Source organism: Lagopus muta, chromosome 5 (assembly GCF_023343835.1).
Source record: "Lagopus muta isolate bLagMut1 chromosome 5, bLagMut1 primary, whole genome shotgun sequence".
Lineage (NCBI taxonomy): Eukaryota > Metazoa > Chordata > Aves > Galliformes > Phasianidae > Lagopus > Lagopus muta.
Genome location: NC_064437.1, coordinates 1394163 through 1419944, shown reverse-complemented (window position 1 = coordinate 1419944; position 25782 = coordinate 1394163). Strand labels below are relative to the sequence as shown.

General features: G+C 53.8%; 1 protein-coding gene across 7 annotated transcripts in view; it reads left to right on the top strand.

Annotated features, from left to right (window-relative positions):
- The window catches only part of PDE4B (phosphodiesterase 4B), a 146805-nt gene that overhangs the window by 114801 nt on the left and 6222 nt on the right, over positions 1-25782 (top strand). For 6 of the 7 annotated variants that reach the window (XM_048944293.1, XM_048944294.1, XM_048944295.1 and 3 more), the window contains 6 exons: positions 11106-11218; positions 21868-21961; positions 24046-24224; positions 24468-24566; positions 24852-25016; positions 25241-25340. In XM_048944293.1, coding sequence (XP_048800250.1) covers positions 11106-11218; positions 21868-21961; positions 24046-24224; positions 24468-24566; positions 24852-25016; positions 25241-25340 — 750 coding nt within the window. Of the gene's footprint in view, positions 1-11105; positions 11219-20894; positions 21175-21867; positions 21962-24045; positions 24225-24467; positions 24567-24851; positions 25017-25240; positions 25341-25782 lie in introns of those variants that run through there. The other variant, XM_048944298.1, reaches the window with a different exon arrangement.

Below are 25782 nucleotides of genomic sequence, written 5' to 3'. Positions count from 1 at the left end.
TCACTTCAGCCCCAAATATGTCAGAACAGGTCACTTTTTACAACGCGCTGCACGCCCGAGTGGCTCTGCTCAATGCACAGTGCCACATCCGTGTCTTTCAGTAAGGTGATGGTCACATCCCTTGGTTTGGAGAGGCTGAATAAGGGCCAGAAGTTCAGAGAAGGTAAATCAGCGAGGTAGACTTCATTACCCTTTGAGTATGTGACGTATCTGTTGTAGGAAAACAGATCAAAATCCCAAAATAAATCAGTTTTTTAAGTTTCCATCATCAAAGATAGGTCACAAGAAATCTGTTTAATTGTATTTTTTAATTAATATGATTTGAATGTCTGGCATGGTGGCTGAAACCATAAGGGGTGACCTCATGGCCAGTCTCTGCAAGGCTGAGCGCAGGCAGTGCGGGCACAAAGGTTCACGTGTGTCCTAAAGAGCTCCTATGAGTTGTGTCTGGGTGCCTTCAGGAGCCACGTTCTTCTTTCCTATTGAAGACCTTGAGGAAACCCAACTGAGACACAAGGGAGGACACCTGGATGTGAGACTGTGACCTTTTCAGAGCCGAGGGATCTGATTTAAGCAGGTCTCCCCTCTTACCAGCAACACGCTGTGCAGCGCTGCGGGGACTTTGGTGGCTTTATTCTGACCCTCATTTTAAACACCCTGAGCAATTCTCCTCTTGAAGAGCTAGGTTTATTAATTAATTCTGTCTATCTGTTGCCAGTGGCCGAAAGGAGCTCTTTGGGTGGATGAGGTGCAGCACTTCCAGGCACCATCCCTGAGGTTCTTCTTCCGTTTCCTACCCAGCATTTGTTTCACTCTGCTCACAGGACCTTCACTCTCACAGAATATGCAGAACATTGGATTTATTAACCCGGTTCAAAACCTGTTTTCGTGGCTGTGGTTGGGTATGTGGATGGAAACATCATCTTCTGCGGCCTTTTTTCCCTTTGTTGAACTAAGGCAGTTGCGCTGCTCTCCTGCCCAGATAGTCCCTTCCTTGTTAGCCTGTTGTGAAGGTCCGCTCATGGTTTCCCAAGGAGTGTCGGAGCTTCAGCAGGGCTGCAGGCACTCGGTTTGCACAGGGCTGAGAGAAGAGGCCCCCCACCACCTGTGTGCTGCTGGGGGCACAGCCAGGAGCCCCTCAATGCACACCACGGCACGTGGCACCGCAGCAGCGCCAGGCTCACCACCAGGAGCCGGCTCCCGCACCGGAAGCTGTCTAGCCACAACAGCACAGGATGGTGCCCCACCTAATTAAGCCTGTTGAAAGGCAGGGCTAATTAGTTTAGGTGGAGCGCCTTGTTAGCAGTGTTGCTTCCAGGATCCAAGTTGGTTTCCCTGCACGTGTGAGCTTAGCAGCCCTCTGTGCACCAGCCCACATGCGCCGCATGAGATAATGCGCCGCACGGCGCTGCTCAGTCCTAAGTGGGCAGCTGGGTAATTTCATAATCACATCCTTAATTTTCAGTGTCTTTCTCACACTTGTGCGCTCACATGCACGCCATGTGCTCAGGAAAAGCACACTTGTAGTCACACCACCAAGCATTCATCTCACTGCAGTCTGGCCTTCTCTTGTTTAGCCAGGCAGGCAGCAACACAACCTGGGCTCCCCGTGGTGCACAAGAAGCTGGAGTTGGGGTTTAGATCCTCTTCCTCAGTTCTGGGTCTGGGTTGGATGTTCTTTCTGCAGCCCTTCTATACCATCTTCATTTCTTGGGGCCATTCCCCTGATAGAGACTGGCTTTCAGATGGCACTGTGGCCCTTGAAGGACCGTGGCACATAGAGGAGGGATGGGGGTTCACATTTGTAATGGCCCTGGTAACCGTGATCTGTCTTCAGAAACTCATTCAAGGTATTTACTTCCTTACAAAACGTCAACAGAAAAAACATTTTCAGCATTCCTCCTACAGCTCTCTCCTGTATGAGAGTATCAGCAGCCTTCAGCACTTTGTTACCCTGTGGAGGGGAGGTACCCTCTGCTGTCATATCCTGTGGTTAAGGCTGGTCAACAAGGAATCGAGCCTGCTCAGTAAAATGACAAAATGCCAAACCGTGTGGTTGCTCCCCAAGGTGAGGTTGGAGCTGAGCAATCTCTCCTGTTGGTTCAAGAGGCCAAGATTAGATCCTGCCCCTTCTGCTTCCCCCTGTCCCCGGGCTGAAGAATTCCTGCTATGCAGGCAAATCCCATTCCCAAATTCCCCCATGATATCACTGCTAAGTGACATCTGATGGAATGCTTCCTGCATTTTGTTACTTCCATGTGGCACCGTGAAAGCACTGTCACTTATCCCACTGATTTGTGGCGGCCAGGGTGCATTGTTCCTGGTGGGAGGGGGAAAGGATGCTGCAGAAACTGCCTTGAGCCAAAATAGATGGTAATCCTTCCTCAGATCTTCTTCAGCTTTCCTCCCTCGTTAGCATTTCAGATTAAATGTTCAGGCTTATCTTCGGATCAGAAATGGGCTTCTTGAAGACTTCCATTCATCTCCCTTAAGGTTTTCTTAGTGTTCACACCTCATTTTTACTCCTCATTGTCATGCAAAGGGCGCAGTGTTGACTTTCCTCTGGGAATCTCGATCTGCCATCTTTATATGGCAGCATATTTAAAGCTGAGGTGTAGGCAGCTGTTCTAGAGCTTTCTGCATCCGAAGCTTGTTAACTCACAAAGTAAATGGGAGAGCACTTCCTGGCTTTAACTCACGACCATGACTTTCTGTTAGCTAGTCCTTTCCAATGCTCTGTTTCAGCTGGAGAGATGTTGGCGTTATTTTTCTGGAATGAGGCATGAAGATTCATGATAAAACACATTCTACTCTCTGCAGCAATGGCCTGGGAAGCTTTGGTCCTTCTTTCTGAGCAACACTTGGTAAATCCACATCTTGGCAAGGCAGTGCTCCTGGTGCTCCTGGTGCTCGCGGTGCTCGCGGTGCTCCTGGTGCTCCTGGTGCTCCTGGTGCTCAGCCTGGCATGGAACTGCTGGGGTTGTCTCAGATGGGTGCCTTGGTTGCCTCTTCCAAGGAGCAGAAGTGCTCTTGGGACTTGTGGTACCCTGCTGCCCAAGCCAGCAGATTGTGGGATCTGAGACCTGAGTGACTTCTCCAGCTCCCAAAGTAATAAACAGTGATCGCCCTGCTCTAGTCTAATTAATAATCAATTGTCCATCTCCTATTCACTGTCAGCAGTCTGTTGGGTGACCTGCTGCTCTGTGTGGGTCCTGGTGACCCAATTCTCACGCCTGGCTGGTGACCCACCCAGTGCTGGTGGGTACGACCAGAGCGCTGCAGGTCCATCCAGTTCTGGCCTAACCAGCTGATGGGCGCTCAGCTCTTGCTCCAGGCTGACCTTGTGCTGGGACTTCCCTTGAAGTATTTCATTTTTGCCTCATGGCAGCGCCTGGGGTGGGCAGGAATCACAGTTCAGTCAAGGCCCAGAGTGGATGCACTGCCCAGCAACAGGGCTCACCAGCCTGCCCTGGCAAACAAAACACGTTTGTTTGCTGCTGAGGGCTTCCAGTTACTGCTTGGTCTTAAGATGCTGTCATTGCCATGAGATTAATTTGGCCTAACTTCAGCCAGCTAAAAATGACAGACTCGTTTTGAAGACAGTGTGTTACGAGCTCAGGAGTGAGTCGTCCTGTTGTGCAGGAAGATCAGGAAACACAGCAGAAGCCAACGCGGTGAGGCAAGGAGCTTCCCAGTGGACCAAAGTGCGAAAAGAGAGAGGCAGAGAGCAAAAGGAAGGACGTGGTGACAATGGGAAAAAGGCTCATTCCTGAAAAATGCAACAGGAATCTGGGGAGCCGTGGAGCAGTCAGACTGTCCTTGGTCACTGAGGCTGTCCACTGGTATCCGTTTACAAGTGGGTAAGGATGAGTGAATCAGGAACAGTAGGCGCAGATTTGTAGGGACAAATTGTTTTTGAAAGCCACAACCTCAGGTTGGCTATTAGGAGAAATTTCTTTCCTCAATGAGTGTTCAGCACTGCACAGCCACCCAGGGGTGGTGGGGTCACCGTCCCTGGCGGTTTTCAGAGCCATGGGGACGTGGCACTGAGGGATGTGGGCAGTGGATGTGGGGTTGGGCTGGGGGTGAGTTTGGAGATCTTGGAGGAGTAGAACAGTACCAAATGGTTCTGTGGTTCTGTGGCCTCCTGTGGTGATGGCTGTGGGAGCTGCCATGGCTGTGGGGCCATGGAGAGTTGTGGGCACCACTTCCTTCAGCATTCCTGTTTGGATGCTGGGGCAGCGTGGGGGCTGTTGGAGGGGTCAGGGCTGGGGGGCCACCAGCCTGAGGGGCTGATGAAAGCCTCATGGCCAACTGGCAGTTGATGGCAGGGGGAGGGGGATGTCTTGCAGTGTCCTGCAACCATTTGGAGAAGTGCTGAGGCAGTAGCTAAGTGGTTCTGGAGACGAGCTGCAAAGCTAACGCTGGTACAGGCGTGCTCTGAAGGCAGCAGAAGCAGGTGGTCTGTGGTTCTGTGATGGCAAGGTGCCTCCTGCAGCTGATGGGGGGCAGGTCCCCCCCAGAGGGTGATTCAGCCCGGCGCAGGCGGCGTGCCGAGAATAGACCAGAATCACCCTTTGGAGGTCCCAGTCACTTTCCACTGACTGTGCAGGGAGCTTAGGTGATTAACTTTTAGCTGGCTAAAGATAGTTCAGATGAAACCCCCACCCCAGTGACATTTCTCCAGGCTAGTATTACTGCTTATCAGTGTCACTCGAGTTACACTGCAGCTGGCTTGGTGGCCGGCCGGCAATCACATCGCCTGTTGACTCAGAAACATCACTGCTACTATGGCAGTGGGTGACTGCAGACCTCCTGTGCTGGCTGGGTGAGCCATGGGCATTCCTCCCAGCACTTGGAAGGCACTGCTCTGCTGTGAGATGAGCTGTGCTTCAGTTGGCTGTAGGGATGAGGTTGGTTTGATCTCCACCATCCTCATACAGTTTTTCATGGCACTGAGTGACATGGTCAGTGGGCATGGTGGGGATGGGGGTGGGACCTGTTGGCCTTACAAGGGTTTTTCCAGCCCTTGTGATTCTATGATTCTCCCTTCTGTGCTGATTTCCACAGCCCTGTGTCCTCCTGTAGGAAATCTCTGCTCCCTGCAGCCCTGGTCTGAGTGTGGGCATCCTCAGCCCTTCTGCAGCTGCTGTTCTGTGGCTGAGTTCCCCAAGCAGCTCTTCTGGGTATCCCCATCGTTTGTCACAGGAAGGACCTGTCTTTAATTAGAGCCTCTTATAATGGTTCTGAAATGGAGTGCAATGCCAGACTCCTCAGTAATGTCACGTATGAATTTATTTCTTTTGCTTTTAAAAGGCAAAACCTGGAAGTACCCAGTAGAGCCTGAGCCTCACTGTGCCTGAGGTTGGAGCACATCTCAAACCCTCCGACAACTGCAGCACCACCAGCGTCACTCCTGGCAGTGGCATCTCGCTCACTTCCTGTCATTTTTCACAATTAGCAGTAGAAAGCTTTCATTTCTGTGGGTTTTTTTTTTTCTCTATCTTCCTCCATCATCTCTGAATACAGCCTCCTTTGTTTCAGCTGCCTGTGCACAGAGGCTGTCCCTGCTCTGCCCGCAGCCGGGTCTCCTCCGGTGCCACCTCCTCAGCATCGCCAGGCGAGGCTTTGCCAGCTGAGCGCATCCCCTCTGCCTGCAGGCCTTCACCCCACCTCCAGCACCGCCAGCCACGCGCTGGGTGACGGCACGGCGTCCCGCTGTCCGGGGATGCACTGCTTCCGCTCCCCCACCAGCACTGCCGGGGGCTGAGAAACGTGAGAGGGGACAGCTGGGGCTGCGGGCAGAGCTGCTGTCCCAAAATACGCTCCGGAGGGGGAGGATGGCAGGCGCGTCCATTTGTTCGCGACTTGCCCAAGAGGACTGGCTCCACCTGTTCCACAGGTGCTGGGGCTTTGTGCCGCTCTTGCACATCTGCACTTATCTCTGCAGCAGATATAATTAGTTTCATTGCACACGATGAAATGTTGGAGGGGGGACAGAGAATGGAGATACTCCGCCGTTCCCATGATTTTAGATAACTCGGTGACTGCAGCCCTGCGCCCGAGCAGTGTCGCAGACCCAGAGGTGGGATGGTGTGTGTGCACTGCTGGTGGCAGCTCGTTCTGTTGGAGGTCTTGCTGTGGAGCATCGGCTGCTCTCCTTTTAGGCTTTTTCCTTGCTTGAGAAAAAGTTGTAAATCTGGCCCTCGGTTGACACCTCACATGTGGAAAGGCAAGGTCGTACAGGGATGTGGGCTTTATCAAGCTGTAAGTGCTAGGAGGCTCAGGAACATTCACCTCCAACGTTAAATGAATCTGTGCAGTTGTGCTCTGCTCCTTTTATTTTGTTTCCTGTGAATTTCCCAACCCATCTCCAAAACAATTTTCTCAAATCTGTTTGCAGGATCTGTTAGAACAATGGCTTAATTCAAGGAAACGGCTCCCTGCTCACGGGCAGCCATGAACGCGCTAACAGGATACATTAAACAAATAAATTAAGTAGTGTCAGTTATTCACCCGGCATTGTTGAGGATAAATATGTAAACATGTCCGCACGATCTGTAAACAACCGCAGAGGCATTAGGGAGGGGAGGGCGGGTGGCTGGCAGCCCGTGCTCAGCCCTGCTGCAGCAGGCCTCGGCGTGTTGCTGCTGGTGGACCTGTTCTGCTGAGCACGCGCTCTGCCCGCGGCTGCCGTGATGCTCGGCGCTGCTAGGAGTTGACTGGGGGCACGTAACGAGCCTGGCTTCCCCAGTGTGCCACAGGCATGTTCTTCTGCTGGAAGGGGGCTGGAGGAGCACTGCCAGTGATGTGCATCTGGTTGACTTGTCTGAGCTGTGACCGCCCGCGTGCCTCGTTCGAGCTCCAGGCCGCCACGCTCTCCTCTCTTTTTTCATTTCCTTTTGCTTTATTTTCCTTCTTCTTTTTTCTTTCTTCTTCTTTCTTCTTTTTCTTCCCCTTTCACCCTTTTCCTTTCCCTTTTCCCTTTTTCCCAATTCCTTTTCTCTTTTCCTTTCCCTTTTCCCTTTTACCCTTTCCCTTTTCCCTGTCACCCTTTCCCTTTTCCCCTGTCTTAGAATCATGGAATCATAGAATTATAGAATCATAGAATCATGAAATCATAGAATGGTTTGGGTTGGAAAGGACCCCAAGGATCAACAAGCTCCAACCCCCCGCTGCATGCAGGGCCACCAACCTCCATATGTAATACCAGACCAGACTGCCCGGGGCCCCATCCAACCTCGCCTTGAACACCTCCAGGGACGTCCCCTGTCCCCTTTCCTCTTCTCCCTGACCTACACCAGGGCACCTGGGGGCTCAGTGCACTGCAGGTGAGTTCAGCTGGTTTGGCTTTTGTGGCCCAGGACTGTGAGGATCCCACAGGGACGACTTCCACCAGAACTTCCACTTGTTTTCCAAAAAAATGCTTTGTGTGCATGCTGATATCCCAGCCTGCTGCCTGCTCACGTGTGAGCACTTATTCGTGAGCAGTCGAAGGCCGAGCAACATAAATGAAGCCTTCAGTAAACACGAGCACTGTCTGCACTGCTCCCAAATAATGATCTGTCATTCAGATGATTAACAGAGGATCTGCCATCTCATCAGCATTTCTTATCTTCTGTAACAATGACGGCACTGACAGCGATGGATAATGAATATAATGTTATGTAATTAAAAATGGGCTGTGTGAAGATCCTCTCCTGAGTTCCAGGTGATACTTACAATGTGTATTGTTAGGGTTTTTAAGGAAGTACATAAGCCAGAAGGTGTCTCGCTGGCACGGGGAACAGCTGGCTTTGTGTACGGAGCAGGCTGTCCCATAGGCTTAGGACTGCTGCGAGTGGCAGTGACTGGCTTTCTGACCTCCGCTGCAAAAGGTTACCTTGGCATTTTTTCCATGTGGAAAGTATTTTTTGATGGAGCCTCTTGTAGGTCTTGCATTCTCAATGGAGGTCAGCGAGTGAAGCTGCAGTCCATGGGAAGCGGCTGTTTTTTGCAGCAGGAGGAAGTTGAGTCTGAGGTGGAAACAGAAGAGGTGGTGAATAATACCAAAGGGCGGTTGTTGCAGAATAGCTGCAGCAGTCAATCAACTGCAACAAAATGCATTAAAATACAAGATTTTATATTTTAATGCCTGTAGAGGCCTGGAGCTGTGCTGTCCTGCTGTCCTGCTACCCAGCCCCAGCACCACCAGCATGGAGGGGCTCCCCTCGATACCTCATGCCTGGGAAAACTGGCAGAAATACCCATTAGAACAAGGGGGAAAGGTGATGGGTGAGGGTTTGGTTGTGCAACACCCCAATACAAACTGAAACCTGATGCAGTTGGAGACATCAGGCTGTATTCCAGGAGGCTGCATCCCGCCTGGTGCTGCTGTCTGCCTGTACTCCAGGAGCTCAGCAGAGCTCTGGCAGTGCTGATGGCTGTGGGACCTTCACGTGGGGGGTCTTCAGCCTTATCCACACAATCACGGCCAGCACTGTCCCCACTGCTCTGTGCACAGTCACAGTGGTGCAGACCTGGGCTCAGGGCACAGTGGGACAGGGATAGGCAGACAGGCACTGGGAGGGACGTGCAGTCAGAACCTCCTTTCATCAACCTCACTGACTTAGGAAAATGAATGAGATGCCTCCCCATCCCTGCAGGCATTCAAGGCCAGGCTGGATGTGGCTCTGGGCAGCCTGGGCTGCTGGTTGGCGACCTGCACACAGCAGGGGCTTGGAACAGGGTGAGCATTGTGCTCCTTTGCAACCCAGGCCATGCTATGATATGGTTCCATAATGCAAAAAAGTTGAGATGAGTCACAACCCCAAACCCGGGGAGGACAGAGGAGCCCAAGGGACAGCAGTGGGGTTGCACCGGGGCTGTGATGGAGACATCTGTCCCTGTGCACAGGATGAGGGGTGACAGTGTGCCCAAAGCCCCGGTTCGGTTCAGCTGAGTTCTGAAAGCTGACGCTCACAGCAATGTCCTTCACACAGGACGCGGCAGGCCTTCCCCGCAGCCCCGACCCCAGGCACGGCTGCAGACCCCCGCCGGGCTCTGCTCCTCCTGTCCCCTCCCAGCCTTGGCCGTGGCTCACAATCGGCTTTGAAATGATGGTGCAGACCGCGCTGCAGTAACACATTGCAGCCCATTATTTAAACAGACGGGCAGCCCCTGTTTAGTTTGCCTGATGAGGCGGTTTTTTTCCTGCTCCTGAAAGAGTGATTTAGTCTCTGTTACTTTTATCAGTGCAGACATTTTCTATTGGAAGGGATTGGAGCCCTTCCAGCTCAACTAATTTACATGATAAATGTTTGATAGGGGGAGCAGCGGGCAGTTAGAGAGGGGAATATGCTCGAGTTCTGTATGTTTTGGCTGTGTCTACCTGCTTTTATGTAGCACCGAAGTATGCATTCCGTGAGAGATCACTTGCCATGTTTGGAGCTCTGTGAGCACAGCAAAAAAAAAAAAAAATCCCTATTGATGACACAGAGGTTCAGACTTACTGCTTCTTTTCTTTAGCCGTGCCAAGTGCTCTCTGATAGCTCTTTCATGAGGTTCTCTTTGGCAGCGTGAGTTTTCTGCTTTGCAAGTTCAAACGCTGAACGTGGGGTTCCTGCTCGGCCCTTCCTCAGGGGTTCAGCTGCTCCGTGGCTCCGGGTGAGGATGAGGAGTGCTCCCCTGGTGAAGGCAGAGAGCAGCGTGGGGGGCTGTGCAGGGAGCCCATGGGAGCACAGCCGTGGGGCAGCTGCACACACAGCGTGTGTGCTGTATGGCTTATCCCGAGTATATCGTAGCAATCCTGCCCTCTGATGTCACTATTACCTGCTCAGCCTGTGCCATCAGAAATGCTGAACTCATTAGCTTGGACAGATTTATGGGGTAAGCGTATGTCGTTGGTATTATGAGAAGCAGTTACATTCATCGGGAGATTTTATGATTCACCGTATCCGCTTATGTAAACCTTAACTTGGACAGCAAGAGCCTCTCGGGAGCACGCTGTCATTCTGGCAGGGTCATCAGAGCTCGGTGGGGCTGTGGGCAGGGGCGGGGGGGAGCGGGATGCTGGGGTTGGGGACCAACACAGAACAGCCGAGGCCAGTGGGGTTCAGGAACAGAGCTTGGAAGGATTGGGGGCAAAACTTGTGGGGTTGGGGAGCGGAGCTGGTGGGGATGGAGACAAGGCTGGCAGTGCTGAGGAGCAGAGCTGGTGGGGTTGGGGTAACAGAGCTGGAAGTGTTGGAGAACAGGGGGAGCAGGGCTGATAGTGTTGGGAAGTGGGGCTGGTATGGTTGGAGGGAAGGCTGGTAGTTGGTTGGGGAGCAGCACTGGTAGGGTTGGGAAGCAAGACTGGTAGGGTTGGGGGGCGGGTCTGGTAGAGTTGGGGAGTGGGATGATAGGGCTGGGGAGAGGGGCTGGTAGGGTTGGGTACATGGGCTTCTGGGGAGCATGGGTGGATGGTACTGGGAAGGCTGACCACCAGAGTACAGGGCTAGTGAAGATGATGGTCAAGGCTTCCAGGGTTGGGGAGCAGGACCAGGTGAGTTGGGGAGCAGGAGCAGATGATGCTGGGGAGCAGAACTGGATGCCAGGGAGCAGGGCTGGGGATCAGGAGCAGATGAAGTTGGGAAGTAGGATGAGACGGGGTTGGGAGAGGCAGGACGAGATGACAGCGGGAGCTGGGGGGATGGAATCAGGGGAAGTCAGGGATCAGGAGCACGTGAAGTCGGGGAGCGGGAGAAAGTGACAGCGGGGAGCAGAGCTGGGGAGCAGACGTAGCGAGGAGCAGGCGAAGTCGGGGAACGGGGCCGGGGGGGCAGAGCGGCCGAGGCCGGGGCGGGCCGGGTGCCGGCGGGGCGGGCGGCGCTCGGGGCAGGCAGTGCCGGGCCGTCCCCGCGGGGCGCGGATCGGGGCGGGCCGGGGCGGGCGGGGCGGGGGGCCGGGGCCGGGCGGCAGCGGCGGGCGGGGATTTGCGGGCGGGCGGGCGGCGGAGCGCAGCAGCCGCATGATGAGGGAGCGGAGCGGCACCTCCGGCAGCGCGGCGGGCGGCTCGGGCGGCCCCGGAATGGAGAGCCTGCCGCCGCGACAGCCCGACTACATGTCCGTGTGCCTGTTCGCAGAGGAGCCCTACCAGAAGCTGGCCATGGAGACGCTGGAGGAGCTCGACTGGTGCCTGGACCAGCTGGAGACCATCCAGACGTACCGCTCCGTCAGCGAGATGGCCTCCAACAAGGTGAGCGGCGGGACGGGGCTGCCTGGAAGCGGTCCTCACCGCGGGAGTAAATGGCCCCGGGTGTCGTCGTGTGTCCGTAACGGCTCGGTTTGTCCTTCGGGAAGGGTTTAACGCTGGTTCCGATGCGTGTCTGCGCGCTCCCCCATCCCGTCCCTCCGCCGGTAGCGAGAAGGGCGCTCCGCTCCGTGCGCGGTGCGCGAGTCCGGGGCCGGGGAGCGGAGGGAGGCGGGAGGGGGAAGCGCCGGGGAAGGGGAACGCGGCGCGAGGTCTGCGCGGGGCTTTCCGAAGTCCCCGTTGGCGATGCCTTTGCGTTCCCTGCCTCCGCTGCCCGTACCCGAGCCGTACCGCCGGCCCCGCGGGGCAGAGCGCTGCGGCGGCGTTCCGGGAGGGTGCCCCGGAGGGATCCCCGGTTCCCGGAGCCGTGCAGCCCCCGCAGCGGGTTGGCAGCCCCACCGGCAGCGCTCCAGCTGTGCTGCTGCTCCCACGCCGGCAGCCCGCGGCCGTGGCCGGATCCAGTCCGGAGCCGCTCCGCACAACCGCGGCGTTGTTCTCTTCTTTTTTTTTTTCTTTTTTTTTTCCTAACTGGAAATTAATGAAAGCAGATAGGCTGAATCATAAACTGATTTTATGGAAAAGTTGAGCTAATGAATCCCGCGTTGCTTCAGCTTCCTCCTCTGGTCACGATCGCTGCGACGTGCAGGGGCAAAGGAAGCAATAAAAGTTTTATAGATGGGGCTTTCGAGTGAGGAATATGGGGTTATTTTTCTTGGAGTTGGTGTGAGTGAAACCGGGCTGGAGGCTGTGGGAGGGGCTGGGCTGAGGGGCGAGCTGTGCCCAAAGGCTGTGTCCTGGGGGTGCGTGTCAGTGCCCTTCTCTTGGAGACATTTCATCTTTGCCGAGTGCCACCTCTGCCTTGGTGAAGGTGAAAGGCTCTGGCTGGAGACTGCAGTAATTAAAAGTTGTGATCTGTCCACGTGGGCCCAGCAAAACCGTTCCCAAAACTTTCTTTCGTAATAAAGTTCCCAAAATGCCCCTGCTTTTTGCTCAACCCAGCGCTGTTGTCAGCAAAAGAGAACCCTCATGCTCTGCTCCCCCAGTGGGCGATGGGCACGGCTATGAGTTGGCTTAGGGGCTCCCAGCTGAGCGCCACGGGGTCACCTCTGTGGGTGAACCCACTGCAAAAAACCCTATTTGGGTTCTTCTCCAAATGACACCTGAAGGCATTTCCATTTGTCGCCAGCAAGCAGCAAAACAGCCCGAATGTTTTGAAAACAGGATGCTCGGGCTCCGCAGTACGAAAGAAAAACGGAAAGAGAAACAGCCGAGATAGGAAGAAAGCGAGGAGGCGCAGCGTGCGGCCGGCGCAGCGCGGCACAAACAGCGACCGATCCGCTGACCTCCTCACCGCAGGGCCCTGGCCCACAGCCACGACGGCCCCGCGACGTCACCGAGCGCGATAGTAGGCACGGCACAGCTGTTGCAAGTGTGACTCGAATTTCCTGTCTCCTTCCTGACAGACGTAGTTTAGAAAACCCAGAGTTGCAACAACAGCAGGCGGAGAGGGAGGACCTCCGTGGACGTGTTTGCAGGGCGATTCTCAGAAGCGCTGCACCCAAAAGGAATTGCCGGGGGGAAGCACCGGGCAGGACGCATCCCAGCTGCGTGCTGATGGGTTTCGGAAGGCAGCGCGTAGAGCGCGTGCGTGTGCCTTTTTAGGATGTGAGTTAATAGTGGGAGAAGCGAGGAGACATGTGCCTGATGGTGCCGGGAGCGACCGAGCCCATTGCTCCGACCCACGTGGGCCGAGGGACGTCGGTGGGACTCTGTGCTGTGAGTGGGAATCGGGCAGAAGTGGGCAAAGCCGGAGCTCTGTTGGCTGCGTGCGTCCCCAGCAGCTCTGCTGCCCACTGGGGGCTGCGGGACGGCCCCACACCCTGCCTGCTGTTCTGTTTCCCAGTGGTTGGCACACTAAGCTTTCTACATCAGAGAAAAACTACCTGGAAAAGCACCGGGTTGTGGGGAACGCAGCCAACACGAAGGGAATTTCCTCTCCCGGTGTCAGGCAATCCTCAGCTGCCAGCAGGGCACAGCACCACAGCAAAACAAAACTGCTTTTAGAGCTCCGTTGGGCTCTAAATCTACAGATTCATATTACTATTTTATACATATACATATATATTTCCTGCGTTTATCTTCATGCCCAGCTCCCAGCTCAGGCAGTGCAGACCCAGAAGAACCTGGAGCCATCCTGACAAAGGGGGTTTCTCTCCCAGTGCCCACCCCCAATGCTGCACTATATCTGCTCCCCCAGCCCCACTTCTTCCAGGGGTTCAGTGCCCAGCGCATCCACCCCTGCATGACAACGAGGGGAAGAATTTCCAAGCTGCAGCACTGGGAGCTGCAGCTCCCAGGTCATTATGGGGCCTCCATATCGTATAGCATATACCTGCAGCACATTTGGCAGGGGATGGATCTGCCCCTAAGAGCAGCTGCCTTGTCTTGAAGACACACCAGGCTTCCTGGGAGCTGTTTGCAGTGACTAGATGGGCACGTTGCCTGATGTGTAGCCTGTGGGAATGTTCTGGTTTGGAGTAGTCAGAGGTGCTGTCACCAGATGCCTTCCTCATGCCCTCACCGCTTTGGAAACCCATTTCCAGTTGGACTCGATGATCGTTGTAGGTTCCTTCCAACTTGGGACATTCTGTGTTTCTCAGAGGGAGCCTTCCAATCACCCAAGTCTCTATTCAGCTGAGCAGTGCTGGCTGGCAGGGCAGGCAACAACCTGACCCCAGGCTGGGACAGAGCAGGACGGCCCCACGTGCTCCCGCTGTCACACGTCAGCCAGAAGCCACTAGGATAAACACGGCCCGCTGCATTCTGCTTGTGTTTCAAAGGGCAGAGGAGAGCAAAGGCCACACTGTGCTGTCGGGGCAGTGGTGGATAAGCAGTATAACCCCAGCAGAGCCCCTCGGGGCCGTTGCCAGCAGCGTATGTGCCGTGTGGCACAGCCTCTGCTCCATGCGCCGCGATCCTGCGGGTCTCGGCCCCAAACCACGTCCCCTTCATACGTGATGTTTCCCCAAAGTGGTGCCAAGCTGTTTAGTCTTCGAGTCTCTCTGCTGTAACTTCCTTTGTTTAACATCCTTTCAAGCAGCCGAGTGTCTCACAAAAGAGGAGTTTGTCGGCTTGCACAGCAGCCAGCGAGACAAAGAGACTTCCACGTCTCCTGTTTTTACAAGCTGGGATGAATCACCCGGCCCCCAGTGCGGTTCCGTGCCGGTATTCCCCTCGCCTGGGGACGCGCGTTGAGGAAACAGCGCTGCCTGTGCGCGGCTGGCAGCACCCGGTGGGACAGCAGGCAGCATCCTGGCGCTGCGCTGCAGTGCTGTGCCTCTGTGATCGCTGCCGTGGGAGCTTTCCTTTATTGGGTGGTGTTGATTGGTGCTGAAGGCCTCTGAGAGATGCAGGCACCGGCTCTTGCGTGGAGCGTGGGGCCTGTTTTTGTGAATGGGAGCAGCTGAGAGCGATAAACGTGAGGTTCTGGTGAAGGAAGAGGAGGAATCTGCTCAGTGCTGTGAGACCAGGAGCTTGGTGTGCTGGGGGCTGGGGAGCTGGCTCTGCCCCACACTGCAGCAGCTCCCATTACTTCCATGCCTGGGCTTGCAGGTTAGCTCCCTCTGCCCATCCTCATCCTCCCCCCTTTCTCTTTGGCTTTTGCAGTAAATCACTCTGGTTATATGAAATATGTCACAACAGTGGGCCACATATAGGCTTATTTGGCAGACTGCTACTTTGGTCTTGCCCTGAGGGCTGTTCATTCCAAGATACCTTGGATAAAATGATTCAAAAATACGTGTATATATTAAAAATATATGCATATATATTTGAGAGCTGAATTTTGCTCCATTCCATCTTCCCAAGTTCCACCATCTGTCAGGACACAGCAGGGCCCATGGCTCCCTAGCTCATCCCGTAGCATTTTCTGCTTGTATTTGGCTGTTTAAGCTTTGCATTCTCAGACTTCTACGTTATAACACATTAGGGTGGGGCTTAAATAAATAATAGCTCCAAGGCAGGTTCAACATGAATCACGATGTGAGGGCAGGCAGGAGGTGACTAACAGTTCGCAGCGGTGACCTCAGGAAGCGAGGCGAGGACAGCAGAGGTACCAGAGGGGCATTGCTTGGTGTGGGGTGGGCTGCCAAGGGGCACAAGTGGAATTTCATCCCAGAGCAGTTCACATCCCAGCCCCGGTGCTGCGGACCGCTTCGCAGAATGCAGAATGGGCGAGGTTGGAAGGGACCACTTGGGGTCATCGTCTGTAGGGACGCGGGCAGTGGGCAGTGGGATGGGCTGGGGATGGACTTGATGATCCTAGAGGTGTTTTCCAACCTTGCAGATTCTGTGATTTTATGCCCTTGTCGCAGCACAACCCCCAGCTCCTCGTTTTTCACCCCGGTGCAGAACCACTGCTTGCAGGGAGCGTACTGGCGAGCAGGACATCTCCTCTAAGTGAAACTTAATTGGAAGAAGTTGTGTTACCAAAGCCAAAACACGCTGTGGAGAGCTTGTCTGTCAGAGCTCCCAGCAGCAGAGATTTCCCTGATGAAAGCCTTCGCTCCGTGTTTAAAGCAAACAAATGAGGGGTGCCTCACCTTGCTGCTGTCGGAGCACAGCTGGGCAAACTCGGTGTAAAAAACACTGCAAGCCATTTGCCTATCTCTGCGTGAGGAGGAGTTTTCATTTGAATGCATTTCCATTAATGAGCGCATTCCGATGCCTGCATTGGGCTCATCTGCATGTGGGCACCCCTCCTTGGAGGGACGCCGTGCTGCAGGGTGAGGGGCCAGAGCTCCTGGCTGGGTCTGGTGGAAGCTGCCGGCGTTCCGCGTTGCTGTGAGCATCCCTGAAAAGTCATCTCGGGGCACAAAGTGATTTGAATTTTCTAAAGCCTGTTCTCCCACTCAGGTAAAACCCCAGCTGGATTTGCCTAAGTGATGACTGCAGAGCCCGGCTCAAATTTAAATTAAATTTAAATTGCTGCTTCGTACGATTAACGAAATCTCGGTTTTAATTGCGTTGCTCTCTGGTTCAGCGATAAAGGCCCTTCCCTCCCAGTGCTGGGATGGGGTGCAGGCACTCGTTGTCCCCTCGCTGCAGGCTGTCCCCGATGGCCATGATGTCCCTGCAGACCCACAGCCCTGCGGTGCCATGTGGGACGCGGTGCCAGCCCACCACTGCCCGCGTGGCTGACGGAGCCGGGAGCTCCCCAGCTTTGTGGGCTGCTCTTACGAAGCTGCTCGGCTTCCTCTGGCACTCGAGGCTTCATCCGTGTGGTTTGCATGGGTGGGACTGACAGAAGATTCTGGTTGGAGATCTGCAGGCTGCTGGAGTGCTATCTGCTCCCACGGCCGCAGATGTTGTCAGCTGCATCTGTGCTTTCTTTAATCAAGTTTGTGTCAACAAACAAGCTGCTGCAGCTTTTAATTTTGCTGGTGCTTCCTCGCCCCTGGCCCTCAGCTTGGGCTGCTGCTCCTCAGCTCTTCCTCAATTTTCTTTCACTTGCCACACGACAAACATTTGCTCCAGCTGGTAAGAACGATTTTGCAGAAGTGGTTTTTGCTCATTCCTGGTTTTATCGGCTGTCTTCTTGGTAGGTGGAGGGGAAGGGCAGAGCAGGGCTGAAGCCGTGGTGCTGGGCTTGGCGGTGTGGGACCGGCGGTGCTGGGCTTGGAAGAAGGCATTCTGGGGCCTTCTGGGGAGAGGACATGGAGATTGAATGCAGTCATGGAGTGTGTAGACTCCGGGTATAGCTGTGTATCTTCTGTTGGCTTAAGGAGACATGTTAGGAAGTAGGAGATCACTTCATAGGATCCCAAAATCCCAGGTGGTTGGTTTCAAAGGACCTTAAGGATCACAGAACCATGGAATCCCAGAATGGCTGGCTTGGAAGGGACCCCAAAGCCCCCCACCCCACCCCTGGGCCGGGTGCCCCCACCAGCTCAGGCTGCCCAGGGCCCACCGCAGCCTCGGGCACTGCCAGGAGGGGGGATGCCCACAGCTCTGTTTGATGAAGCTAAAACCACCCTGGGGTTGCAGAGGAGCTGCAGGTCGGGTCCAGCCTCAGTGCCGCAGCCCAGCGCACACCGCAGTGGCCATCTGCCATCTGCCATCCATTGTGTCAGTCCGAATGTTGGTCCCAGGCAGGGGCTGACCGCTGCCAAGCAGGACAGCATGGGGAGCCCCATTGTGCTGAGACATATTGGACCTGACCAAGGCCTGGCTGCAGGCTGAGGGGGTTCCTGGCTCCCCAGTTCCCCCGTGTTCCCTTATGGCCGGAGGTTCAGCCTTGGCTCCAGCAGGATTAGCTCGCAGCACTTGGCACAGGGAGCTTTTCCTATTCAATCTGCATATTTCAGTCTCATTTCTCTGGAAATGAGCTGGAAAGGTCCCGCTGGTAGCGCTGGTGCTCAGGTCCCATCCCGTCCCCTCCTAAGCACTGCACTGCATAGGTGTGTGCCTCCCGGGGGGGTCTGCTGCTCGCAGGCAAACGCTGAGCTCCGCATGGCAAACCTGAATGTTGCACTGTCTGCATCAGATAGGTGCTGTTGCTTTCATGAGCAGCCGCATGCTGATTTATGGCAACGTGCTATTTATTTATCAACATTTAGGCTGCGGATTTTTCAATTATCCTAATAGCACAAAGCCAACAAGTTGGTCGTGACGTTGCTCCTTTAAAGTCTCCCTTTGAACGCCTCTATAAATCAACTCCCCTTTGATGTGAAGTGGGAGATTTCATAACCGTGTGTTTACTTTTGGGTTTAAAAAAATAAGCTGAAGGGAAAATAAAAAAAAAAAGCAACAACCGAAAACAAAAAGCAAATAGCAGTTTGTATCTCATTAAAAATAGTTTCTAGCGCATTAAAAGCTATATTGTTTTAGGAAACGAGAGCTAGAAAGAGTTGCAAAAGCAGTTGATCCTTTTAATGGCTGATTGTTGGCTGCAACCATTGCACTTGTCCTCAGGCACACGGGCACACGGCAGCGCTGCTGGTCTCAGCTGTGCCCCACAGCAATGGGGCTGAGCACATGGACAAGGGCTGAGCCCGGCTGTGTCTGCATGGAAATCAAAGGCTTGCATTGCCCTCGTGGCACAGCTCCTTTGGTCAGAGGGATTTCCAAGCGCGGGGGATGCGAGGTTTGCGTCAGAAGGGTGGGTCGTCGGGAGCAGGGTTTGTAAACATTGGGACTCTCTGGAGATGTGCAGTGAGATTCCTCCATCAAAGTGTGGGGTGGGTCCCACTCCCCCAGCCGCTCCGGGCTGGAGCCCCGCAGCACCTTCGCACTGCTTTTATCTTGCATTTACCCTCCTGCAAATGCATGCAGCTCACTTACAGTCTTTAAATGAGGGCTCCTGGCCTCGGGGAGACTCAGCTGGCACACGCTGGATTCAAAGGGCTGACATCAGCAGCGGGCACATCCTCCTGCCTTGTCCTGGCTGTGCAGCACCGGGAGCACTGCTGTGCTGTGCTCGGGGGGGACACAGGGCCACGAGTAACAGCAGGGCTGGTGCTGGGGCTGCACGGTGAGGCTCAGACTGGGTGTGCATTTGTGGGACTCCGGAGCCGTCACAGGGGATGTTCCCCCACACACAGCAGTGGGAAGCTGGAGACAGCTCGTGAGGGATGGTCGCTGCTGTAATCAAAGGATGATCCAATTTCTGGAGGTCTAATTTCGTTCAGATGGCTCCTGCTGTTACTTCAGAGCATGTGGAACAGGAAAACCGCCTGCAGGAGGATGGCGTTTTCTCACACAACCCTGCAGCTGGCTCCACCTCTGTCACCCAGCATAGGGGCAGGCGTGCCCATGGGTGTGTGGTGCCCACTGGGTTGGGGTTTGTTTCACTTAGTTGTGCAAGTATTGTGTGTGTGGTCAGAGCTGGGACAAAGGGGATCACGGAATCACAGAATCACTAAGGTTGGAAAAGGCCTCTAAGATCACCAGGTCCAACCACCATCCTATCCCCACCATGCCCACCGACCACATCCCTAAATGGAAGGAAGCCCCAGGCCCTGCAGCAGCTGCACATCCCCTCCCTGTGCAGGTGCATGCTGGAGCGTGTTCTGCAGCCGTGCCCAAGCTCTTGAAGCGTGCTAGATTCACTCCCAAAGAAGTGAGGCTGCTGCTTGCTCTGTGGCAGAGCAGTTGGCATCCCGCAGTGCAGACAACCTGCTCTTTCTTTGCAGTCAGATTGATTGAACAAGGAATTGCTGTGGAGGTTTGCACATCAATCTACGCGTGCAGTTTTTCATGTCTTTAATCAATCCCGCTGTTATGTGCCCACATCTCTCAGATGGCAAATTGCACCAAGCCCTACAAAGCACAAAGGGGATTGCATGAGAAACCCAACTGGTGCCACTTTGCTGGGCAGCCTGAGCTGGTGGGGGCACCCAGCCCATGGATGGGCATGGAGATCCTGTCCAACCTCACCGTTCTATGGCTGTGTGGTTCTGTGAGTCCTTCAACACATGCTTGCCATTGGTGTGGGCACATGGCTGGCTGGGCTTGTGACCCCAACAATGTTTCACTGGGGGAACAGCAGGCTCGGATCTCCCCTGTGTCCCAGCAGCACCATCCCACCCCATTTTTGTGAGTTTTGCCCACCCTGGGTCTGTGTGGGCAGCAAGTGGAGGTGGCATCAGCTGCTCACCTCTGTCCTCGTGCATTGGAGGGACAGGAGGAGGACCTCCCTGACTCCATCGCAGAGTTGGGGAAAAGATGATTGTCCTTGGTCAACAAGGGATGGAAGTTTGGGGTCAGGGCTGTGTGCCACCCCAGCACAGCTCCCGTCTGTTTATTGTTATTGCCAAGGGAAGCGTGTGCAATGCAGGGGTCCCTAAGATACTGTAGGATGCAAACCTGAGCGCTGGCCATGCTGCATTTAGCATTTAACGAGGCAGCACAGATGCTGGCTTGTGCCAGAATTACCCCAAGCTGCTGTGGCTGAAGGGAAAAAGTGAAAAAGGTCCTTCCTGCAGCTCTGTGACAGGCAATGACGTTTCTGCCATCAGGGATGCCATGCTGGGATCAGTGTCACGCAGCAGCAGTGGGGCTGCAGCACATTTGGATTTGTCATAGCAGCGCAATGATAAATCACAGGATTTGGGTTGGGAAGGAGTCCTAGTGAGAGGATTTCTTGAAATCTTGCATTGTGATTGCACAACGTAATTGCAGGTACCGGCTTATCTCTAGTTTGCGTTTCCACATTGAGAAGTGCTCCCAGTTTGTAAAGGTGCGTTTTGCTGCACTGCTGCATTTTGCCTCTTTGCCACGGGGGGGAAAAAACAGCAATCGCATGCATGGTGTCAACGCTTTGAAAATCCCCTCTGAACACTCGCCTGGCAACCCTCTGCAATGAAGATAGGGGGGGAAAAAAAGCACAGAAAGCAGAACGGAGAGGAGAGGGCTGAGTGCTGCGCCTCGCTTGGGCGCGCATCGCTTCCTCCATCTTACCCTCCTCCCAAAGATGGCTGTGGGGCTGCTCCGCGGGGCCGTGGGCTGCGCAGGATCCCCCCCCCGCTCCCCCCGGGGCCACCCATCCACCCCCCCCCCCCCCCCATCGCCGATCACCCACCGCGGCACACGGCCTCGCCGCACGCGCATGGATTCGCCGCCGCCTCCCCGAGCGGCCCCGCGGTCGGGATTCTCTGCAAAGAGAACCCACCCACGCTGCAGAGATGCGGTGCCGGGCTGGGCTCCAGCGGCTGTGCGGCGTTCACCGCGTTCCGGGCGCTGGGGGCTGCGGGGGCTCAGTGCCCGCTGACTGCTGCCGGCTGCCGGCGCTCCCGTCTCGCCGGTGACGTCTCCGTAAGGACCTGAGCGAGGGCTGCGGCGCGGGGTGTTCCAAAATGCCTGAAGCCAACGCTTTGTTGTCCGTGTCTTGGGGTTACATTAAGGTGGGTTGGATCCTGCCGGGTCCTCGGTGCCTGTTTTTGTGCTGTTTTCCTCAGGGAAAGCCCCTGGGAGGGAATGGGGCCGTTGGGATGGTTATTCCCACATGGTGTGTGTGTGTGCGGTGCATGCGGCGTACGTGGATGCGAGTTGCTTCTCCCCTTTGGGAATTCACTTCTGTAGGGTGAAATGTTGCTGCAACTGAAGCATGCAATTAGCAAATGGAGAGCAGTGTATGGGTGCAGCTGGGAGAGCACTGCGTCTCTCTGCAGTGATGCAGGCAGAGCTGAGATTCGTGGCATCTTTGCTTTTCTCTTTGGAACACATGCAGCCGCATCGCAAAATGGAGCAAACTTATGTAATGGAGCTGAGAACAAAAGGAGGTGGAAATAGAATCCAGTACCAGACGTGGGTCTCTCAGAGAGGTTACCTGAGGCATCTCATTTCTGGCAGTGAAAATAATGTCTGTCTGTGGAGGAAATTCGTGTTGCAGTTTTTGCGTACTGAACAGAAGTAGGTAGCCGCGCTGGTGCTGCGGGGAATCTCAGTGAAGCTGAATGGCTCTGATTCCGTTTCATATCTCTCTGTAATTTTATTTTTCACCTCTTGCTTGTCCGTTTGCTTGCTGTAGAGTTGAAGCCATGTGAAAGCATTCATAAAACTCCCATTCCTATGTTTGTGTTTCTCCCTCCCTCCAGTTCAAGAGGATGCTGAACCGCGAGCTGACGCACCTCTCCGAGATGAGCCGCTCCGGCAACCAGGTGTCCGAGTACATCTCCAACACCTTCCTGGGTAAGCAATGCCTGGGCTCCAGCCCCTGGGGCAGCCCCTGCCTCTGCCTCCTTTTGAAGCCACATCTCAGCACACAGCATGACTGGAAGGCTTTGATTTTCTGCTTTCCAAACGGAGATGGGGAGGAGAAGGATGCAGCGCTAGCCTGGCGCTCTGCGCAGAGGGATTCCCTTTCCAGATGGAAAGATCTCTCTGGTTGGGCTGAACCGAGCTGCTGTCGGCCACGTTGTGCAATGTTTGCTTTTTGTGGTGACCTTATGTGAAGGACAAAGCCACCCGAGCCCAGCTGCACGCACTCATCTTTGCACCTTCTGCCTCATAAAACTGCATCCCCCCCCCTCAGAGCCAGGGGCTTGGACAGGCAAGGTCAACCCAGGAGTTTTATTACTCTGTGCTTACGTGCTCATTTTGCACTGGAAATCTGAGCCCACCTCAAAGATACGCACAGCATTTCGCGTGACATTCCTTTTGTAGGAGCTTCCAAGACGACCGACACGAACAAATTAAACATTTAAGTGTTCTGAGAAGCGTTTACTTCCTCTGTGTTTACAAAGCCCATCTTTTACAAAAAATACAGTTTACTGTGGTTTCAAACAGTTCCCAAATAGGTGCTCAGTTGCTCTTAAGCAGCAGCTTGATGCTGGGGCCCCACTGAGCACGTATTTCCATTGGCCTGAACACTGTGCCCACATCCTCAGGGAGCTCACGCCCCACAGTCATCGTGGCCCAGAATGCCTTCCCTCTATGACACACCATTATTTCCATTAAGGGATTTTAAAGTGATTTCAGTAGCCAGTTGCAACTGGAGCTGCCACGTGCATTGAGGGCTCATCACATCATGAATAATCCATGTAAGAGTCTGGAGCTGCTTTGTAGGAATCCACTGCTCCTCTCCTGTCGCTCAGCTTAATGGTGACATCCAGAGCAGAAACAAATACAGGGAAGAAGAGCAGGGCAGCCTCACTGCCAGCAGCAGGGCACTTCTGAGTGCACTGCTGCAGAAATACCCAGTGCAGCCTGAGGCTGGACTTGATATCACACCCATGCAGCACGTGTACGCCCATTCTGGTGGGGTCATTGGAGAGAAATTATCAGAGCTTTCAAATGGATCCTAAAGCTCTCTTAGGAAGTTGTGCTGTCACTTTTTTTATGAGTTTGCTTTTTTATTTTTCCCTTAAAACGTGGTTTAAAAATGAAAGGAATGCACGGTGTAGAAGAGGTTGGACAAAAAAGGAGAAATCATAGAATCATAGTACGGCTTGGGTTGGAAGAGACCTTGGAAATGCATCCAAGCAGCATTTGTGAAATGAGGATAGCTCATGGATGCTAAAACCAAATGGCATATCTGTGTTCAGTCGCTTGGCTTCATTAAATGAGCTGAGGCTGGCAGCAGTGGGGCAGCCCCAACGCCGTCACTTGGCCAAGGGTGTGAGAGGTTGGGTTTGTCACTGGGCCCTGCCATGGGCATGGGCAGGAGCTCAGCCTCTGCAGAGCAGTGCCTCGGGCACAGAAATCCACATGTGTCCTTTGATGGGCCATGAACGTGACCTGCTAACTGGGAGGCATTATGGAAACACTAATTAAAGGTTTAAGGGTAATTACCCTATTTTCCTAAGTGTTATTTTGCACTGAGCACTAAATAACAATATAGAGTATAGCTTTATCTTTCTCTAAGGATCTTCTCTAGTCTGTACTCCTCAGATTCTCCCCTGCACTGTTCATAAGGATGTTGTATACATCAAAAGGATTCTTTTTGGAATTCACAAAGTTCCAGGGAAGGGCCAGCTTGGATGTTAGGAGAAATCTGTTCACCAAAAGGGCGCCCAGCACCGCACAGCTGCCCAGGGGTGGGGGGTCAGCATCCCTGGGGGTGTGCAGAGCCGTGGGGATGTGGCACTGAGGGACGTGGGCAGTGGGCATGGGGTGGGCTGGGGGTGGAGGAGGGCTTTTCAACCTTAATGATGCTGTGATGCTATGATTATGTATTAATGATCAAAGTAAGGGTTGATGTGAGGGGCTGCGCAGAGTGCTCACACAGTGTTCCTGCAAATGGTGCTGATTTCTTTCACCTTTCTTCGTTGCAGACAAGCAGAATGATGTGGAGATTCCTTCTCCCACGCAGAAAGACAGAGAGAAGAAGAAAAAGCAGCAGCTCATGACCCAGATCAGCGGAGTGAAAAAATTAATGCATAGTTCAAGCTTAAATAATACCAGCATCTCACGATTTGGTGTGAAAACAGAAAAGGAAGACCATCTGGCCAAGGTACATCAGATTGATATGGTTGGTGGAGAATTGATGTGATCTTGGAGCACGTGGCCTCCTCGTACAGGTGCTCTAACATCAGCACTTCACAGCTGCCCCGTGTTCCTGTACTGCAGGAATCACTGGTGCTTATGAACTGGCTTGACTACCGCAGACAGGAAAACAAAACGCTTTGGTGGGAGGGAAACATGCAGACACGTCTCGAGAAACATTTTAACTGTTCTCTTTGTGTCTTTTCCAAAGGAGCTGGAAGATCTGAATAAGTGGGGTCTGAACATATTTAATGTTGCCAGGTATTCCCACAACAGGCCGCTCACCTGCATCATGTACGCCATATTTCAGGTGCGTGGTTTTCTGTCCTTTCACAGCACTGGTTTAATACCCAGTGGCTCCCTGTTACACCACCAGGTGCACTGTGACATCCCTGTGTACAGGCAGTTGTGGATGCCCCATCCCTGGAGGATGGATGTGCAGGCCAGGCTGGATGTGGCTCTGGGCAGCCTGGGCTGCTGGTTGGCAACCTGCACACAGCAGGGGGTTGGAATGAGATGAGCATTGTGCTCCTTTTCAACCCAGGCCATGCTGTGATTCTATGATTCTAAGATACCTTTGACATCTCTTATGCAGGAGCGAGATCTACTGAAGACATTCAAGATCTCATCAGACACCTTTGTGACGTACATGATGACATTGGAAGACCACTACCATTCGGACGTGGCATACCACAACAGCCTGCATGCTGCTGATGTCGCCCAGTCTACCCACGTTCTCCTCTCCACCCCTGCACTGGATGTGAGTACTGCTTTGAGCTGAGCTCTGTGCCCAGCCATCTGTAATCTCTATTTCATCTTAAGGAGTGTGTGCTTGCATGTCAGCCTCTCTTCTGAGCAAATGGCTTACTTATACAAGCCTCATCCTCCTAAAAGTGATTCAAAAAGCAGAGAGGGTTTGTTTCTGTAAGTGGGCACCCCGAAGTGGTGATGGGCTTCTCTCACAGATCCCCATTTCCTCCATAGGCTGTCTTCACCGACTTGGAAATCCTCGCCGCTATTTTTGCAGCCGCGATTCACGACGTGGATCACCCCGGTGTCTCCAACCAGTTTCTGATTAACACAAGTGAGTTTTGTTTCAAATACAATCACGGCTTCATCTGCAAACTCAGAGTACGTTTTCCATTACAGCAGGGGCCAAACTGTGACTTTCAGACCACGGTGCTTTTTCAAAACACTGCGCAGCAAACTAGTTCTATGTTTTGAAATGGAGCGACAGGATAAGTCGAATTCCTATCGAAACAAAGGAAGCTATTGTAGTACAATTTGCAAAGCGGCCTTGAGTCTTGTGATTATCACTTGATAAGGCATAATAAATCTTCCAAATTTCGTCATTAACAGAAGATTGGCGATGCTGTTGCTATTGACAACAATAGAGCTAAATATTGTGGTTCATGTTGTATTCTGCAACAGGCTAAGCATGTGTTTTGGTTCCAAAGGATGGGCATTGTTCTTTTTTGGAAAGCGCGTGTGCAGGATCCATGCTTTCTGCTGTCAGTGCTTCCAAA